Source organism: Anabas testudineus, chromosome 1 (assembly GCF_900324465.2).
Source record: "Anabas testudineus chromosome 1, fAnaTes1.2, whole genome shotgun sequence".
In the NCBI taxonomy this organism is placed as follows: domain Eukaryota; kingdom Metazoa; phylum Chordata; class Actinopteri; order Anabantiformes; family Anabantidae; genus Anabas; species Anabas testudineus.
The window spans coordinates 18,443,400-18,457,814 of NC_046610.1; the positions used below are offsets into that span (position 1 = coordinate 18,443,400).

General features: G+C 42.4%; 1 protein-coding gene across 5 annotated transcripts; it reads right to left on the reverse strand.

Moving 5' to 3' along the window:
- Positions 1–558: 558 nt before the first annotated feature.
- On the reverse strand, positions 559–12,411 carry LOC113162667 (sarcalumenin-like). 5 transcript variants are annotated; one of them, XM_026360934.1, is made up of 10 exons: positions 12,327–12,411; positions 7,046–7,671; positions 6,914–6,973; positions 6,517–6,769; positions 5,540–5,638; positions 4,703–4,798; positions 3,762–3,878; positions 3,115–3,348; positions 2,603–2,952; positions 559–2,492 (listed from the first exon to the last, which is right to left on the reverse strand). In XM_026360934.1, exons 1-10 carry the CDS (start codon positions 12,409–12,411, stop codon positions 1,992–1,994), a joined length of 2,421 nt encoding a protein of 806 aa, XP_026216719.1. In that variant the 3' UTR covers positions 559–1,991. The 5 variants fall into 5 exon arrangements, with proteins under 5 accessions (XP_026216719.1, XP_026216717.1, XP_026216718.1 ...); XM_026360932.1 differs by having other exon boundaries at positions 6,517–6,973; XM_026360933.1 differs by having other exon boundaries at positions 6,914–7,671.
- Positions 12,412–14,415: the final 2,004 nt, after the last annotated feature.

Here is a 14,415-nt window from a genome sequence, read left to right on the forward strand (position 1 = left end):
TAAATCGACTAGCTGAAGCCAAAATTGTGGACTGTTCGCAGTCATATCTATAGGTAACCAGTGATGTTGGGAAGCATTGAATGACACATAATTAAACTAGTAGGTTAAGAGCATTGTGCATAGTCATAGTAGTTAAATTACTCTTTTGTAATTTTTTGTAGTTAACTAGCCTAATAAAACTACAATGTGTATAAAGATGAAAGACGAGAGACATGTTTTTTTAACCAGTTTTGAAAGGTGCAAGTTTTATATTTAAGTTAAATATTTTTTTTAATTGTAGTCAGATAATACAAAATCCACAATGCAGTGCCTGTAAAAAAAAGCCCAGACTTTTTTATTGAGGTATTCAAGGAAAACGGGATTGTCAGCTAACCTGTGAAAAAGTTTGTAAAACTATATTTGAATGTGTCAGGAGTCAAGTGATTGTTCAGAGAAGTTGTTTTCCCAACAGTGGTATGGATAGAGATAAAAGGAAATGTTTTTTTTTTATTAATAGGAAGTTTCTTAACTGGTTTTTCGGTTGTAATTAAAGTCAAATATTTAAAAGGAAAAAAAAACATGCTTTGTGTTGTGCAGTCATCCTGGTTAACACATTGAATGGAGGCGCCTCCTGCTGGCTATTTGTAGTCACTGCGTAACTAAACCACATTTTCATTTTCCTGTGTATGGGCCACAGGGAGGTTTGCTCACCCAGCTGTTGCACACTGAGCCGTGTTTGTAATCCATCAAACCTGGAATATTTTGATTTAAAAGTACAATATCTCCACTCTCTACTCTGCATTTTGTGGGGGTGAGGGCTGTTGGTTCTACCCACGCTCGCCAAACCCTCTTCCACTGCATTTTTGTGTTCAACAACAGAATGATATGAATTATATATGGTTTCGGTGGAAGACGGTTCCTCTGAAACATCTTTGTAGCCTCACAAAAACAGCCTTGGAGGTTCTGGTGTGTGCGTTTGTTTTTTTGCTGTTTACTAAAAGAAATCACACAGAAGAATGACAATTACAAACAGACCTGAAATAATGAGGGAAGGATTACATTTTAGTGGAAATGCCCATGTGGTACACAGCCATGTTGAGGTAAAACTAGCAACAGTTCAGGCGGCTGAAAAGGCCACAAATACAAACCTACATAGACAGAAAGCTACTAGTACATGAGTGAATACTCGTCAATTCATTGTCAGTGCAGTAGAGAGAAACAAGAACAGTTTCTAAAATGAACATAGTACAGTACAAAGACAGTTTATGGCAGTGCAATACAGTAGTACCATGACTAGACATGGCTTGATCACTACTAAATAAAACACAATGAGAGAACACCTCTATTTTATTGTCTGACCAATAAAAATATGTTTCCCGATGTGATATTACCCTTCCTACAGTAGCATAACTGTAAAAACTGTGACAACAAACAGCAGGTTTGATAGAATGAGACAAACAACACAGAAGACACAAGAGCAGCAACATTTACCTCTAGAGAAGTGGAGTCAGTGCCTGGTTTTCTTTTACTGAAAAACAAAGTGATTAAATAATGTACAAACTTGAAAACAGTGAGAGACAAGAAAACAACAATTCTTAGATTTCATTGTTTTTGTTTTTGTTGTTGTTTTACTGACTACATAGATGTTACATAGGATAAGGTGCTGCACACCGACGCCATACAGTGATCTGAGCATTAATTTGGTATTGTGTCATCATCTACAACTCTGAACTGTCCTGATATAGTTAAAGCATCGTACAGTCTTGATACATCATACAAATAAAAACAATAACAAGTATTGGTAAATAGTATTTGACTAATCTCTGCTTGGTACTGTAGATTTTTGCACATTTGTCATTTGCTCTCTTTCTCTCTTGTGCCGTCTCTCTGTTCAGTCTCCGCGCATCCAGTGCAGAAAATCCCAGCAGTGGGGATCATTTCAGGAAACCCTCTGGCTGCTGCTGCTGCCATCTGCCTCCTCTGCTCCTCCTCCTGCATCATTCTCCTCCATCTCACTGCCTCCTCCAGCGATTCTTGGGTTTCTCTTCACACCCGGGACTTTCACAGGTACCAGGGAGAGGGGGCGGGGGCGTTGCTGGAGCCTTCGCTTGGGCGGCCGTGTCTACAGCCTTGCTGACACTGCTGAGCAAAGCCGGGAGCTCTTGTGAGATGGCCTTCTCTATCTTGTCCAGCAGACAGCCACCAGTCCAGCTGCAGTGGTAGGAAAGCTGCTTGAAGCCGGAAACGGGGTTCACACCAAAGAAGTCCTGGTAGGCCTCCTTGTTGGGCAGATCAAACTTGCTGATGTTGGTCTTGGCCAGAATGGACTTGAAGATGTAGTACTTGTCTGGGTCACTGACAATGTCTTGGAACACCTCGTGGGGGTCACTGAACCAGCCCAGCTTGTCGTAGTAAGTCTGGAGGTAGCGGTCCACCAGCAGGGCGTGAATGCGAACACGAATGCCATGCTGGCGGATGAACGCTATCTTGTTCTCCATCTGGTTCTCAATCACCTGAAGGGGAGCAAGACAGAGAAACAAGAGCGGACAGAGGAAGTGAGAGTGAATAAAAAGAAGGTGAAAATAGGAAGACAGTTTGAATTGAGGATATTTAGAAGTCGTGCCTGGTTGAAGTCATCCAGCAGAGAAATCTCCTCCTTCATGAAGAGCTCTCGGCTCGTGTCTGCGGCATAGTCCTGAGGCCAGAAGGAGCTGACGTAAACCCGAGGGGGCTCGGTGACGTTGATCAGCGGGGCCATGCTCCAGAACAGGGCCCCGTAGACCCTCATCAGGTCCTGGGTGGAGAGACTGTCGGCCTTGTTGAGGATGAGGCGAATCTGGGACTCACGGCCCTTCATCTGCCTGAAGAGCATCTCCAACTCCCCACCCACATCCAGCTTGGTGGGGTCGAACACCAGGAAGATCAGATCAGCTCGATCGATGAACCACTGGCACACCTCGTTGTAGGGGTAACCTGAGGGTGGAGGAGGGAGCAGATACAATACAAAATAAATAATTAGCAGATTCAAATTTAAACTTAACATACGGATGTGTTTTGGGAACCTGATCAATTATAGACACGGTGGCAGTAAATGTTCATCTTTGATGCAGACACGTTTTCATTACTATTGGTCACCTCTCTCCTGCTGCTTGCGGTTTTCGATGATGCCCGGTGTGTCGACGAAGGTGACTCTCTCCAGCAGCTTGTGGGGCATCTCGATGCCCACCAGCCGCTCCAGAAAACCTTGGCCAAACTTCTCCAGGGGCGAGAAGGACCGTGAGCTGTCTGCTGCCATGACGATGCCTTCTACAGTCCGAAACTTCTCACCGTGCATTATGACGGTGTACTCCGAGGTCGTGGGCTCTGCACCTGGTGGAGGGTGGAGAAAGGGAACGGGTTTACCTGAATCCTTTAGAGAGAAGGTTTTCACCAGACTCTGATTTAAAGACTACTACAAACTCTTTTCTACTGTTTTTTAGTCTCTCTGCACATAAGTTTCTCAGCCTTGTTGAACTATTTAGCTGTCTCTTTCCCGTCTCTTAGCACAGCTACAGCTACTCTTACCACAAACACTAGTCTGTGGACCACCGGCTCTACCAGCTGATCCACAGCTGCCCCTGACTAGCCACTACCTTCCAATTGTCTAGTATAGTTCAGTATGCAGTGAGAAAAGTAAAATAAAGAATAAGCTGTGGCTCATTCGTTATCGCCGTAGTAATTTCCTGTCATTATTGGATAGTAGCTGTGTCACAAACATCACGTGCACAAACATCAGTGTGAACCTGTGTAGAGTTCCTGGGAGGTGCCGTGAAGACCCAGTAGGTAGTTGATCATGGAGGACTTGCCGACACTCCAGGGCCCCAGAAACAAAACCATGGGCTTTGAGGTAATCTCAGCGTCTGAGTGTTGGTGCATGAGAGAGAGAAAATCGGCTTTAGTCACATTTCATCATTTTCTCAGGATGTTGTGTTGAGCTGCTGCGACTTCTATTCAACTGTTGAAGACAGCGCTGCTGATTCATTACGCTGTCACACTATCCACAGTTGTGTCTGTTGAGTTCCTGTCATCAGTGTGCAATGTGTTCTTAGCACTTGATATGATGCTCTTGGTCTAGAGCAGCATATCACAACAGCCACTTTTCAATATGCTGATTGTGAACATGTCTTTCCATTCTGCACCACAAGAGGTCTCAAAGTCTTCTTCCGGCTCCTCAGCACAAATTATCATCTCTGCCCTGAGGTGCTCTGGAACAAAGTTACAGGAAGTCTGGCCCATACAACTTTTTCTTTAATTTTCAGCAGACAGAGCCCTTATTGTACTCCTCTGCGTGCCTCGTTTGGATAACGTCAGGCCCTGACTGGATTTCTAATTAATTATTTACACTTTACTGTTTGGGTCCAGTTTTATTGCAATGTAGTGTGTGTACTCAGCAGTGTGATGAACTGATAAATGTGTTGCTCATCGATTTCCAGGCGACTGTGAGAAGCACAAATTACAGCAGAGGTAGTATCTTGTTATATTTCTTGTCATATGTCTTGTTATATCTTACACACTCTGAACAAAACGCTTTTCTACACTGCTATAATTACAATTACATTGAACTTCACTGCGTATGAACTGAGCCACAGTTAAAGTTACAGATATAGACACATTGTTGACACTAACAAACTACTGGTACCTCTTCTGCAGATGCTGTTACAGCTCCAACAGGAACCCGACTTACCTGTGACTTCATGCTGTCTGAGCTCGTTGTACTTGTAGGCCTGCTCCATTGGTTTGATGGCTGTGTGGTAGATGTTTAATAACTTCTTCATGGCGGCTAGAGAAAGAGAGAGAGAAAGAAGCGGAAGAATTGGGATGTAAAAACTGGGATGTAGTTGCAAGAAGACATTTTAGACAGGATTTATATTAATGCTCATGCTACCATCACTGATTACAACAATTGCTTTGGCAGCACATGATGAATTACCCTCCTAAAGTTTAATGAATCGAGCTGAGGTGATTAAGCAACTGGCTCTGCTGCAGCTCTTTGGCCTCCCTGAAATGAATCTGGTTCAACAGAACAGAGAGGCTTTCATGCTGAGGACAGAGTTACACGTTTGCACTGATTAATCACCTGCCTCGAGACATGTCTGCAAGCATACACATAATAGCGCCAGAGCCTAGACATCATGAAGCAATTTTCAGAATAGTTTCAGCAGAGAAGCCCCCAGAATTGTCTCAAACTTTTCATTCACATGCAAAACACATCTGTTTTTTCTTTTCTCTTGATGAAATAGCTGTAAACATTGTGCTGCATTTGCATTTCACAGCAATTGTCTGAAAGACATTTGAAATGCTGGCCAGCACAACAGTGATCGTGGAAGATCCAAGTTTTGATATGTAGGATGTGGCGTTCCCTGGTTGTGTGTGTGTGTGTACATGCACAAACCCTCCGAAATAAGATGAATGCCTGGGTGCGTATACTGTACATAATAGTTTATTAGGCCAATTTACAGCATTGAAAAAAAAGAGCCACTCCTTCCTGCACATTGTGTTTTGAGACGTCTTTGTTCTTTACCTGAGAACTCTGCAGAGACCTCAGCAGCAGCCAGTCGCAGTGTGTCCTCAATGTGGGCGCGGTCCCTCAGCGCTGGGCCCGCTGATTCACCTACGTGTCCTGATTGAAGAGTCAGTCATTTAACGTGGTTATAGGAAACGATTGATGTGACAAAGAAGGTTGTGCGCTGATGGCTTACGCTACAATTAACGACCATTTGTGAAATGTGCCCCAATCTCTTAGCCAGTTAAAAGTCGGGGTCAGTGAACGCAGGCCCCACTTTCTCATGTGAAATCCTTTATATTAGATTTAGAAATTGTAAGTAATGGCTTAATAAAATGCATGAGGGTTTTACAAATCAATAACAAGCTCTTAGTCTCATCACCAGGTTGGTACCAAGTTGTGAAAAATCATCTGACGGATGTAAATCTACCTCTAGTTTGACTTGTTTTTGTAAATATTGTCCTTTATGATCTGGAACTAATTTCCAGTGAAAGCAGCTGAATGGTTCATTTAGATGACTAATGTGACATTTTGGGAAATTCTCTTCGTATTTTTAAATTTTTATTTTTATTTGCTTGTGTTTTTTATTAGTCAGGAGTTAGATGAGAAGACTTTATTCCTGTCTGTACATTAAACTAGCCTATTGTATCATTAAATAACATGTTATACCCCAAAAGTTAAAGTGTACAAAATTCAAAGTGTGAAAGCAACATGTTGTGGTTTTACGGGAGGTTACACACCAGAATATATCTTCTTTGTGCTAAGTTAACTGGCTGCTGGTCATTTTTAGTTTACAGACACAACAGTGATATTAATCTTCTTATCTATCTATTGAGAAGGAAAACTGTTAACATTTGAAAGTAACATATTTTTAGAAAATCCTCCAAATTTCACCAGTTCTGTTTTCTGCTTGGATTCTTTGATAACAAATTCTCTCTCCTTAAATGTTATTTGTAGATTTAGTTTGTTATTAAGATGTTGCTATCTTTTTGTACCTTTGGCTTGAGAATGCGGCTGAGGCTCCTCTGCAGCCACCTCCTCCACAGTTGCCTCATCTTCAGGTGCCTCTTCCACCTCAGGAGCCTCCTCCACTTTGGTTTCTACTGGTCCATCCTCTACAGCAACATCCTGGGAAGGTTCTGATGTCACCTCCTCCACAACAGCCTCTAATACAGGAGTAACCTCTGGTTTTGGTTCTTCAAACACCTCCGGCTCTGAAATCACCTTGACTTCTGGCTCTACAGTCACCTCTGGTTCTGGCTCTACAGTAACTTCTGGTTGTGGTTCTGGTTCTCGCTCTACAGTCACCTCTGGTTCTGGCTCTACAGTCACCTCTGGTTCTGGCTCTACAGGAACTTCTGGTTGTGGTTCTGGTTCTGGCTCTACAGTCACCTCTGGTTCTGGCTCTACAGTAACTTCTGGTTGTGGTTCTGGTTCTGGCTCTACAGTCACCTCTGGTTCTGGCTCTACAGTCACCTCTGGTTCTGGCTCTACAGTCACCTCTGGTTCGGGCTCTAAAGGAACCTCTGGTTGTGGTTCTGGTTCTGGCTCTAAAGTCACCTCTGGTTCTGGTTCCGGTTCAGAGTCATCCACTGCGAGCTGCTCCTCTACAGCCTCATCCAGGACAGTTTCCACACCGACCTCCTCCTCAGTGACTTCCTTTGTCTGTGTCTCTTCTTGTTCCTCAACTATTTCTTCATCTTGTTCAGGAGCAGGTTCTTCTTCCTTTTCTGAAACCTTACCAGTCATTTCCTCCTCCTCATGGGACGATTCCTCATCCAGTTCTTCCAGATCTTCCTCAGTCTTTCCTTCTTCTTCCTCGGTGTCAGCTACCACCTCCTTCTCTTCAGAGGATGCAGCCTCTTCCGCAGATGACACCTGTTCTTCTTCCTCTTCCTCTACTGCCTCCTCCTCCTCTTCACGCTCACGCTCTGCGGTGGACGCTGGCTCCTCTTCTTCACCTACAGCTGATGGGGGTTTGCATGGCTGACACATTGCTCTCTCCGGGGCTGGGGTGTCATTGGAGGAGCTCTGGCTGGTGTTCTCCTCCGTTGTGTCACATCCACAGGAGAAGAGGTCCTCCTCTGGCTGCTGGAGCTGCAGATGTACAAGAGGCTCTTCATCATGGAGGGAGGACCCTGCCAGGAGATCTAAGATGGAGAAAGGATGTGAGTGACTTATATGCTTACTGGAAAAAACAAAAAGACATGGAAACTGTTCCTCTCATCTCAGTGTTATAGATTATACAGTATCTCTTCTCCAAGGCACTGTGCGTCCATTCGTCTGAAAGGCATGAGTCAAAACCAGTGCACTGACTGAATGTATTTCAGACCAATCAGACGGCTCGGTGTAAACTAGCTGCACATTTGCAGACCAGTCCCCTTTGTTTGTGACACCAGTGCTTCAGCAGCAGAGATCCAAAATCTTGAAGAGCCTTGAAGACCTCTGTTGAGCAGTGCCCGGCCACTGTACAAGCGGCACCTCCCACTCTTCAGCTTCTCAGGTTTCCGTTGCTTGAATGGTGACACTAAGACATGCACTATTTGTGGCAGACGTGCAGTGGACAGTTGTGTAGAGGATCTAAAAGAAGACAGCTGAGTGGACAGCATGAAATAGAAACATTTATTTTTTGTATAGGTTATTACTGTTGTTTAAATTTACCTTTGCCTGTTTTAGGTTGACACACACCAACCCAAACTTTTCCTCAGAATTATATATTCTTGCAAGAAAAGTCACTGTGACATAATTTCAAAGCATCAAATTCTATCAAATAAACTCCAGTATTAGTTACATGTATTTTTAATATTCATTGACAGTTACAAGACAAGATAATTATAAGATAACTCTGTGTTATGTTGTTTGCAGTAATAGTTATTTAGACTTATTTTCATTGAAATAACATTTCCTCAAGAGCAAACCAAAGATGGTTACACTTCACTCAGGTCTATAAAACACAGCGGGAGACATTAACAAGCTGTTCCTACACACAGCACAGATCTCATGCAGATGAACAGACATCAGAACTGCTCAGCATCATCCTGTGGATCACAGTCACCACATACGTACACGTTCATTAGATACTTTTCAGGACCAACGTGTACAAAGGGCACGAGGCCACGACCTCTTCTTAATTATAACTGCCTGTAAGACGGTACATGAATAGTGGTACACTGTGTGATATGAGGCAGTTCACTGTATGTCAACAGTTCATGTTGCAAGATGGGGTCAGTGTCAGGGAGGAAGATTCAGAGCAGCAGGCAGCTGTCACAGATTTTACACATTCATGACACTTGTGGACTAGAGCCCATCATGAGCAAACAATCTAGAAGTTAACACTGACATGCCATTCATTAGGAGTTATGTTTTTGGTCTCTTAGCAATTATTTACTTTACTTTTGTCTTTGGTCTCCTGAGAAAAATTACTCATTAGCTGCTGAATGTTTCATTATTACCTCGTCACTAACATTGTCTGTATGTTGCTGTCTGACCAGCTGTCGTACAGTGATACCAGTGACTGCTGGTATCACTGTAACTAAGTATATGATGACATTTAGGATGACTGGATACTCTAACACATTAAAATATGTTATCTAAAATCTCACTGTGCTACAGGTTTCATTGTCTACAACATCGTCCCGCTCTGTTCCAACAGCAACACCATCACCTGAAGGTGGTAGTGAGACTCACTTTCTGGAGTTTCTTCTATTTATCTATGATGAATTTCTGTTTTTGGATGAAATTCCTGTATGATGACAGACGGGTTCAAGACCTTTGAATCAGCGCCCACATCTCTGATTAGTTAAGCAAGATGAGTACAAATCCCATCTAATTATCAAGCTAATATCATCCAAAATGGAAACATCTGTCTCAGATTTTGTAAGATGCTAAAATCTGTTTTTGCCTTAATGTCAATGTGACGTGACAAGTAGTGTGGATGGAGGCTTATCAGGTCATCTTGGCATCCTAAATGATGCTAGTAGGACTTTATGTTCTTTCCCTGTGCCCTCCATGAATGTTTCTCTGCCCCATTTTAATCACACATAAACAATGTTCAACATTAGTTACCAGAACATTGAGCTTTTACCTCTAAAGCTGCCACGTTGTGTCTTTTGAGTGACAATTTTACAGTTGGTGAAGAGATGGTGCACAAACCTCCTTTAGACTATTAAGTCACAGTCACATATTTATCATGCTCGTCGTTGCCGTCTCTGGCAGAGGTGGAGGTATGGAGCCCTGCCTGTCCAGTACTCTGCCACTCGACGTGGCCCGTGGCTCGTGAAACGACTTAAGTGTGCTGCAGGTGTCAGTAATTGAGCGAAACAAACGAGGGGGAGATTAGTGAGGGGAAACCTGAGGCGGGTGGACGGATGCTGTGCTGAAGGTTTGGACGCTGTCCAAAGACACAGTGCTACAACATCATCTGCTTCGTAACACGAACAGCAGCAGCAGCCAAGACCATGACGTGAGTCAGTGAAGACGCTCTGCCAAAGTTAAGGGGCATCACATAAAGGTCATTTACTACTTAATTCAGATCATATGAAATAATGTCATTTAGACTGACTGCTGCAGATATATGTACACCTCTGACCAAGGGGGTGAAAAGAATGGAAAGTCTTTCAACAGTTAATGTACTGGATTTTTCATTGCATGCCTCGATACGTATAGTTACTAAAATGAAAGTGAGCAATCGTTTTCAGCAGCGACCAAAAGAAATTAAAGTTAACATAATTAGGATTATGAGAAAGCTGTGACAAGGGGAGAGAAAAGTTTAGGAGACGAAAGAGATGTGAAGGGAACGCTGTTGGTTGAATTTCATTTATGTGTGTGAGTAATTAATACAGTTTCATCTTATGCAGCCAGCGTTTGTTTTGTTGTGTTAACAGGAACAATCTGTGGTCTGAGAGTGAACCATATCTTAACGCTGAAGCAGCATTAATTGGTAATTAGACTGACAGTTGTTAGGTGTTAGTTGTGTTTCTAACTCCAATATGTAGTCTGTTTAAGGTCTGTTTTTGACTCCACGAGCTTGTGAAGGAAATAAAATGAATCTTCCACTGAATTTACTAGCCTGTCTCTAATGATATGCAGTTTCGTTTTTGTATTTTCTTTTCTATTATTTCTGGAATTAAGTTTGTTAAAGGTGGAGACTCTGATTCAAAACAGTAAACAAAATCCTTCTAAGATTAAAATGCTTTGTAGCGCTGCAGATTTGAGTCATAGTGTGGTTCTGTCACTACAATTTTATTATTACACAAATGAATTTAATCCATTTTCAATATAAACTTATTGCTCATTGCACATTTCAATTATTGTCTTTCTGTATAGTGTAAAGTTTTTCTTTCGTCCTCCCGCTAGGACCCTGCTGTTGCTGCAGTGAAGCCTGGGCAGAGCACCGTGTCACGGGGACAGAGCGAGACAGGTGCCTGGGTGCTCGGTGGCACATCTTTGAGACAGAAATAGTCCCACAATGAGTCAGAGGGTGAAAAGAAAGAGGGATAATTCCATTCCTATTTTCAGGAAGTGTGATGCTCTCCTCCTCCCTGTGATTATCATGCAACTGGCCTGCAACTGCTGCACTCTTGATCATATTGCCCCCAACACTGTGCAACTATGCATGACTCCGACTCGGTGGCTCTGGACTCTGCATCCCCGTTTAATCCTAATGTACTTTCTAATTTCTAACCCACACAAATCTCAATCTTTCCTAATATAACCTGTGTATGAGTTTTTTTGTCAACTCTAGACAGACCACTGTTGGCTACTATCCTCTGGTCCCACATGCCCTCTGCTAAGCTCTCATGCCTGTTTTAGCTGGGACACCCCCTGGACACGGACATGCTGACTGGAATAACAGATTAGCAGCTCTGCCAACTGGGCAGAGTGGGAGTTATGAGACTTTGTGAAGACATTAAATGCAGCATTTGTGTGTATGTACAGTATATGCACAAGATGTAGATGTGTGTGCATTCCTGAGAGGAACAGTGCATGGCACTGGTGACCACAGTATCTGGTGACGCCTCTAGATGCTTGACACCTCACTACGGCAATTTGTGGGGGCCAAAATGAACCAGTGCAAGGACAAACAAGGGTATTCTTTACTTCAAGTTTAACAACAACTGACAAGTGATTAGCTCTTTAAAACGAGCTGAACACAAACCATCACATTCTCATAATGCATCTTTAATGATTAGTTTCTTTTTGGCTCAGTTAAAAGTGAATGAATTCTGAAAAACATCAAGTGACCTGGATATACACCAAGATCTACACCTGACGACAGACTGGTCCATGTAAGCCAGTGCTGTGAAACATGGCCAAACTCAAGAGAAAAAGAATTGATCATTCAGCTTTTGTGTGGCTCTTTGTAGCTGGTCCAGATCTCTCTGTTTGTGCTGTCACTGTATGACTCTCCAGGGCAGATAGAATGAGCAGCAGACAGTTTCCATCAGCCCTGACATTTCCACTCGTACAACAGCAAAGCTCTGCACTGTACCTGCCCTGTGCTTAGCTGACACATGCTTTGATTTTAATGGAAATGGTCTGTGAACATTTTTAACACATTTTAACTTAGGTCTTGCTGTACTGGGCCCCTAAGTGCAGAAAAGAGGAAATTCAAGCTGCACACAACACAAACCTGAGACAACAGTGCACATTCCAAGTCAACCTATATGCAAAGCTCTGATTTGAGACATCTGAGCCCACTGGAGTGGATCAGAAAATTGATTTCACAAACAACACCTTCTTAATCCATCCAAGTCATCTAAACAGCTGAAATAATTTACCCAAACCCCAACATCCTCCACCATACCTGCAGCAGACAGGACCAGCAGGGACAGCAAGCAGCACACAGGAACCAGGGACTTCATTTTGGCTGCCAGGGGCCTTCCCCTCATCTCCCCCGTTTATATATACCACTCTGGCTGAAGGTCAAAGGGCATGCTAGTGGAGGTGGGGCACAGCAACTGCGCTCATGTCAGCCATTGTGTGTCCGAACAGCTGTCTCGACCAATCGAGAATATTTAGAGCTGAAAGAAGTAGAAAGACACTGACTGGCCATGTTGTAAGATTGATAACACATTGGAGGCTGTTTCTTGGTATTTATATGTAGAAGAATCAAACACTGAACACGGTACGTTTTGTAATAGTGAGAACTTTTCAATTAGCTAGATGTGACAGACTGACTGTTCAAATAACTAGTAACTAACTACCTCTAAGTGTCTTATGTTTTTATATAAGTGCATCATTTGTTAAAAGGATAAATCAGAATGAAAACCACAAAGCTGTCCATGAGAGAAATGTTAAATCTGATATAGAAGGGGTAAATCAATCAGAGGCAATAAGCATAGTCGATACAACAATGTAATGTCCCGAATAAGAAAGAGCTCACTGGTGTGAGCAGCATTTACAGAGTGGGTGACGACCCACGGGATGTAAAGCCCCACATCAGCTTTAACAATCCGCTAAAGATTCCTCTAAACTACAAGTTTATGAACTGGTAAAACCAAGATTTACAGCTACCAATGTGATGGGAGGGCTAAAATGTGGAGGAAGAAAGGATCTGTTTATGATCAAAGTCACACAAGTTCTTCTGTGAAGCTCGGGGACTTGACTTTACGTGGCTGCTTCTGGAACAGGCTCACTGATGTTTGTTTAGGAAATATTTCATTCAGCAGGATGAATTCAGAGGTGTAGAGAAAATATATCTTTTTTGCCAATTTACAGAAAAATGCATCAAAACTAACTGGGATGAGCTTCGACATACAGCAAGACAATGATCTAAAACGCTGTCAACTAAAAACAGGACTTCAACAGATTGAAATAAAAATTGAACACGCTGTCATCAATCACCCAACTTTAACCCAGCTGAAGAAGGAGATCTTATCTTAACCAACATAATATATTGATACAACATACACATTATTCTTAGTATGAAGATTAACATGAGGTCTGTGTGCTGCAGAAGAACTGCTCTATGTCACCACCTGCTGGACAGACAGTGACATAAGTGTATTTGATGGAAACCAGCAAACAAAGAGGTGTCATAAAAAAGTACAAATTTTATTTTTTTTTCATCTTTACAAAGGCCTGTTTACCCAAGTTTTTATTAACAAAATATAACACCTTCTCATCGACCTGGACTGATGGAAAACAAAAAAAGAAATCACACAAAATATTTTTTAAAAAATGCCTGTCACCGGAAAATGGAAAACAGGACGAGACAGAACACAACAGATGTTGAATTGTGTCACAGCAAAGAGCTTACAAAAATGGCAAAAAAAAAAAACAAAACAAAAAAACTTCCTCACCAAGTGCTTCATATCAAATATGTCAAATTCCACCAAAGGCAGCAGTGCTGCAACACAATGTACAGAAACGTCAAGGTGTTTTCCTGACCAATAACAAACCTCAGCCTAAACTCGGGTTTAACTGGGGCTTAACATTAGTCAGCAAGACACCAAACCCTTAACAAAGCTTCACAAACAAAATGAGAATCATCCCCCCATGTTTGACTTGAAAATACTAGTCTAACCCGATAATAAAACCGACGTCAGTGACTGAATAGTGTCGACACATCTCACAAAGACAGTTTCACACTGAACTCATCAGTCACGTATTTGTGGGGAAGATAAAAAAATAAAGAGTCAAAACAAAAGCCTGCTTTATACAAGAGAAAACCGCAATTAGTAACATGCATTCACTTGGCAACAGAACACATAAGAGATCAAAAGACAGATACAAATCCAAATAAAAGGAATGTTTACAGCATCAAGTCAGCGTATCAAATCGAGTATGACGGGAGAAGGACTCGAAGGAGGGGTTTCCAGTCAAAATCCAGAGAAGTATGAGCAACGTAACATGAGGTGGACAGATCTGGATCATTTTGTAGGGAGGTGGGC

Excerpts from the sequence above, each read along its gene's own strand:
- LOC113162667 (XM_026360930.1), bottom strand. The coding sequence starts at position 12,411 with ATGAGGGGAAGGCCCCTGGCAGCCAAAATGAAGTCCCTGGTTCCTGTG. Across the intron at positions 5,639-6,516 it reads GCCGCATTCTCAAGCCAAAG|GACACGTAGGTGAATCAGCG; the intron begins GTACAAAAAGAT and ends CTCTTCAATCAG. Across the intron at positions 2,493-2,602 it reads TGCTGGATGACTTCAACCAG|GTGATTGAGAACCAGATGGA; the intron begins GCACGACTTCTA and ends GCTCCCCTTCAG.